The 5368-nt window shown below is 46.0% G+C and overlaps 1 protein-coding gene across 2 annotated transcripts; it reads right to left on the bottom strand.

The window, feature by feature from the left end:
• Nucleotides 1–1177: 1177 nt before the first annotated feature.
• Nucleotides 1178–4666, bottom strand: LOC141963819 (arylamine N-acetyltransferase, pineal gland isozyme NAT-3-like). Of its 2 annotated transcripts, none has more exons than XM_074913482.1 (2): nucleotides 4540–4666; nucleotides 1178–2208 (listed from the first exon to the last, which is right to left on the bottom strand). In XM_074913482.1, exon 2 carries the CDS (start codon nucleotides 2205–2207, stop codon nucleotides 1335–1337), a length of 873 nt encoding a protein of 290 aa, XP_074769583.1. In that variant the 5' UTR covers nucleotide 2208; nucleotides 4540–4666; the 3' UTR covers nucleotides 1178–1334. The 2 variants fall into 2 exon arrangements, with proteins under 2 accessions (XP_074769583.1, XP_074769582.1); XM_074913481.1 differs by lacking the exon at nucleotides 4540–4666 and adding an exon at nucleotides 4107–4368.
• Nucleotides 4667–5368: the final 702 nt, after the last annotated feature.

Below are 5368 nucleotides of genomic sequence, written 5' to 3'. Positions count from 1 at the left end.
ATGAAATACACTGTGCAGAATAGCAGCAGCTTTTATTAGCTACAAACTGCTAGTTAGGGAAAGCTGCACATTTTGCATAACAAAGGGTCAGTGAGTTACTGTATTTTTAAAAGCCTTAGCTGCAAAATATTACCACATTAAAAAAAAAAAAAAAATCAGGACAACTGCAGAGATTAATGGAATTTTTTACTTCGGGAATACGTGTTTGGGAATACATACTTCTACTTCATAATTCTTGGGGTTTTTCTATCACTTATATAATTTACTTAATTCTAAGTGCATAGTTGCAATGCTTCCGTGATTTGTACATAAAGGAACATCAAGCATCATCTCAGAGGGCAAAGTGATTCCATTTGAGTAATTTCCCATGCTACAAATCTTAGCCTTTAGGTAGCTGATTAAGATGAGTCGTTTCCCTTCTATCAATATAATCAGTATCACTGCAAACACGTCCTCAGTAGAACAGATAGGTTTCAGAAAACCAATTCTGGGCATGTGTTTGGGTTCAGGCACGATAAGGAATGTGCAATAACACTTGGAGAAGAGTAGCACTCTTAGGAGAGGAGCGTGTATTCCCAGCAGTCTGCTGCTGGGTGGGAGCAAACAAAATGCAGGGAGATGCTTCCCGTTCAATTCAATGGGAGATGCTTTCAATCCAAAGAAATACTGCTCTTTGGCTGTGTCACTGAGAGAACGGGAGAAGTCTGAAAGAAGACAGAATTGTCCACTAATATGTCTCCTCATCAGCTTCAGGCTGTAAATAGCCAGTCGGTAAGTATTTGCACAGCGCAGCCTAGGCATGGGACGGCCTGCCTGCTGCCTGAGGGGGTGTTGTGAAGATAAGAGTAAAAAAGCCAAAGGCTTTTGGCTTACTGCAGCAAACTCGGCACTGGATGCCTTTGTTTTTCTGGCTATTAAATTCCAAAAGTACTATGGTATTCATTTAAGAGGGGGGGTATGATCTTCCCCAGATGGCAGCGCAAAGTAATAAAGGAAGAGACATACAGCTCCACTCCTCTGCCCTGCTACTCTGGATGTATTTGGAAAAGCTTTTAAGAGATGAAAGGAGTAGGGACTGGGCAGAGTGTGCTTCCAGCTAAGCACAAACAGAAGGGGAGTGATTTGATTGAGCTAGGAAGAAATTATTTGTACCCAAACCAAGAAGAGATGCAGGAGCAGTTGTTAAAATCAGTTTATTTTGTCGATTCATGCTAATAAGTTCTGCCTTACACAGGTGTGGATGGAAATGAAAGCCTAATGTTAAGATGTTTGTCAGAAATAGAGGAAGGATTGCATGCAATGGCACTGGATTGAATTATAATTCAGGGAGTGAGTTAAAATGGTGACAACCTGCTTTTATTGACAGGTACGAATTTCTTGTCTAGTGTTATATTGAATTTCTCTCTCAGTGTTTTCTCCATTTCTTCGTCTGCAAGGATTCTGATTTCCACCAGATCCATATTATCCTTATAATTGTACTTCATCTCGGTGAGTTTCCAGCCCACCAGAGCCCGGACACCGTCGGTGGTCTGCAGGCTGCAGATAGACTTTGTCACAAACAGCGAGTCTGGTGCTGTCTGCAAGTGGGTGTTTTGGGCTCTGAACTCTTCGATGTCTCGTGGCTGAAGGGTAAAGAGATAAACCCGACGGCAAACTTCTTTCTCCACGTTATGGGCAGTGGAGGCACTTTGGTTGGGAAGCCACTGCTTCCTTTTCACCTTCTCCAGGTACCAGACCCCGCTCTCCTCCAGGAAGCGAAAGACCCCAGGAGTCTGCGGCTGGTCTCTCCCTGAAATCAGCTCCATTGGCTGCCACATCTGGCGGTCTCTGCCAAACCCACCATCAACGATGTAGGATTTGCCATCAAGCACCACTTTTAGCAGCAGATGATTGATTTCATCTGCATACGCCTTGTACTCCAGGTCATAAACTTTTGATCCCAGAAGGGTGATGTCGTAACCGAGGGTTTTCAGGACCCACGATAAAAGGTGGTTGTTTTCCATGCACCAGCCCCCACGTTTCTTCCTCACTATCTTGTTGTAAGTCGCTTCTAGGTCCAGCTCAATGCTCTCTCCACAGTGGATGCTGAGGTTTTCAAAAGGGACTGCTCGGATGTGGTGCTGGAATACATCTGTCAAGGTAGCCAGATCCGGCTTATCGTAGGAGCCCTGGTAAGAAATTCTGGTGAAATACTCCTTGATGTCCATGCTGCCTCGGGGGGGTGGAAAGAAAGAATAGGTTGTGTCAGAAGTGACAGAAGGATCTTCCGTTATAATGGGGTCCTCATCAGTATGGGCAGCCTGGCCAGCAGAGAGGGGGATTTGACTAATGGCCCCATCAAAGGCAGTGAGTGTGAGTATTAGCGCCAAGGGAAGCCAATGGGACACTGCTGATGAGCACAAATGTTATTTTTAATTGTTTCTTTTACAGCTGTGACGAGAGGCTCCAGCTGTGCTAAGCACATTGCAGTAGAGAGCTCCTGCCCAGCAAAGCTACAAATCTCCCTAGGAAGGAACAAAAAACAGTAGCAGCACTGTTTCCCCGCTAGACATTATAGGAACCGAGACTCTCCAGATCTGAACTGCTTTGCTCGTGGTTTGACTCAGCAAAGCAGAAGCAGGAAACAAAAGCTGCCACTCTTGCAGAGCAATCCAGAGCCTCCTCTGCAACCAAATCTGAAATAAATCTGCCCTGCCGTGGTATTTCCTTCATTAGTTAGGCAGCCTGGCACGAGCTGGTCTCACCTGCTCCTGCTCTCTGTGCTGGCGGTAGCAGACACGTCCTGGAGTGCAGAAGGGAATTTTGGGGGCAGAAAAGGCCAGGGGAGGTTTTTTGCTGCATCTGCTGTGAGCCGCCTCCCTGCAGCACAGTTTAACTACCCAGCAGCAGGATGACACCAATGTTTGGGCCAAAACTACAAATTTCAGGGGGGCCTCACAGTTTCTGACCTCACTTTTTTGGGAAGCACTTGCGCCTTCAATTCATAATCTCCCCAGTGGCGGGTGGCTGCCCGGGGGTGAAGGACCAGGCATCGCCCTGCCCAGCACAGCACAAGGGCTCAGCAGGAGGCTGTTTCACAAGCACGGGGGTGGAAAGCAGCAGGAGCCCTCCCAGCCCTCCGAAGGGAACGAGAAAGGGATTTTGATGTAGCCAAATACTTTTGTTACTCCTCCCCAGGCAGCGCTAAATTTCAGGCACCTCTGAGTATGGAGCAATGTTGTTCAGATTACTGACGCGAGAGGTCCCAAAATGTTCTCAAGTTCCTGTATAACAATTCTTAAGGGAAAATCGTAAGAAAAAGTCCAACTGTTCCAACAGGATTAAATTCTCAATCTGATTAGAAATGGCATACCCCAAATTCTATGGCAATTTTGGAACGATACATTCAATATATAAACAAGGCAATGAAAATGAAAAATTTCCATTTGGCACAATGTCCTGAAGCAGAGGGTGCCCCAGTTTGGCTACCCACGTTTCCTAACCTTTAGGGAAGAAGCATTCAGAAATCTGTAACTATCGCATTGTGGCCCCTGCCACATCTCTGATATCCAGCAAGCAGACTGAATGATCCACCACTGGGTGAAGAGCATCAGATGATTTTTCAGGGGATAAGTGTTGTTCAGCTTTTGGCGCATTCCCAAGCTTTTCCTCAAAACCCCAGAACTACAACTTGATTGATTCTTGAAAACTTGGCAGAAACTTAGTTCTTGCCCTCTGAAGTTTTAACCAGCATCACCAGCAACGAACTGTTTTTCCTTTTCCTTCTCCCTTTCTTTCACTTTCACTTTCTCTTTCAGAGGCAAAACACGTATATTAACGTTTACTTAAAGGCAAAATGCTGTGGGGTTTTTCCTCTCTGTCTGTCCATCTCTTGAAGATGTTTATAAGCCCCTTTCAGCTGTGTGTCATGGTTTGAACTCAACCGGCAGCCAAACACTGTGCAGCCAGTCCCACACCCTCCCCCCGCCCAGGGAGTAAGGGAGAAAACTGGAGCGAGAAAAGGAGACTCGTAGCTTGAGACAAAAAACATTTCAGTGATTTTAATAAAACAATCCAATAACACTAATAGAAAGTACAACCAGGTAATGCACAATGCAGTTGCTTACCTCCTGCCAACAACTAGCCAGCCTGCTCCCCGCAGTGATCCCGACAGGACGCAGATCCTGCTGCTGGAAGCATGTGAGAACCACCTCCTTTACACGCTGACCATACTGACACCTGATACGGAATACGGCACTGGCCAGTCTGGGCCTGGCACTCCAGCTGTGCCCCCTGACAGCTCAAGAAAAGTTAACTCTATCCCAGTCGAAACCAGGACACTGTGGTATCCCTATGAAATAAGTGAGGGGGCACAAATGCCCAATCTGCTGGAGGCTGATAACTGAGTAAATAAACCAACCTATCTCTTGCACCAAGCAGCTGAGCATTCCCCCTTCTGCTGTTACACCATTTTCTGACCAGTTTTGCTTTCAAACATTTAACTTCCTGGTTAGAGAGCACCGAGCTACCGAGATTCAGGGTTTAAAATAAAAGGCTTACCTGGAAAATCAGTTCAACCACCCGTGATTATCCCATGTCTGGGGGGGAAGGTTTTAGGCTAAAGCAAGTGGTGTGGCTGTCTGTCCTTCCCTGAGCACAGATGGGGTTTGAGGATTTTTCCTCAGCTCATCTTCAGGGGAATGCCTTTTCTGTCAGCTGCCTTTTGCCTGCCGATGTTAGATTGCAAAAGCTGAAAAAAAAAAAAAAAAAGGAAAAAACAAACCGAGAAGGGTGGAGCACAAGAGCTATAGTGAGAAAGCGAAACCAAAAGCTCTGACTCGACATGCATGGAAAACCTGGTTGTTATTAGAGCAGAGGCTGCTTTGCGTTTTCACTCATTTCATGCTTTCTGCAGAAGCTGGATTGGGCTGTGAAGAAAAGGGGTTTTTTTTGCTTTGGTAGCTAGCTGATCGCTCTCGGGTAATATATGGGGTTTTCCCCAGGTGTTAGGTTACTATTTGTTTGGAAACATGGGGAAGAAATCTTGCAGGCATTCAATCTGAGAAGGTTTTTGCACTGTTATGAGAAGTAGCAACACCCTGGCACAGTAAGTTGCACCTGCGATCCCCTTGCCCCAGTCAGCACACACAAGAACTTCAGCACTGCCTTTGCTTAATTTGCTCCCTATCATTTATGTGTGATTTTTTTTATTAGAGTACATTTCACAGAATGTAAGAAAGCACTGGGACAGCAGTGTGGCTTCTTTGGCCTTTGCCCACCAGGAGCACCTGAGGATGTTGTGGTGGTGAAGAAGCTCTCGGCAAAGTGATGACTGTGGAGTGCTGACACATAGGGAGCTCCATCCTTCCCCTGTGCTTCATACTGCTTT

This window comes from Athene noctua, chromosome 9 (assembly GCF_965140245.1).
Source record: "Athene noctua chromosome 9, bAthNoc1.hap1.1, whole genome shotgun sequence".
In the NCBI taxonomy this organism is placed as follows: domain Eukaryota; kingdom Metazoa; phylum Chordata; class Aves; order Strigiformes; family Strigidae; genus Athene; species Athene noctua.
Note: the sequence above shows the minus strand (reverse complement) of the source record. Positions and strands in the feature narration are given on the sequence as shown.

Bases quoted from the DNA above. Each gene is read 5' to 3' on its own strand.
- LOC141963819 (XM_074913482.1), bottom strand. From the start codon at position 2,207: ATGGACATCAAGGAGTATTTCACCAGAATTTCTTACCAGGGCTCCTAC.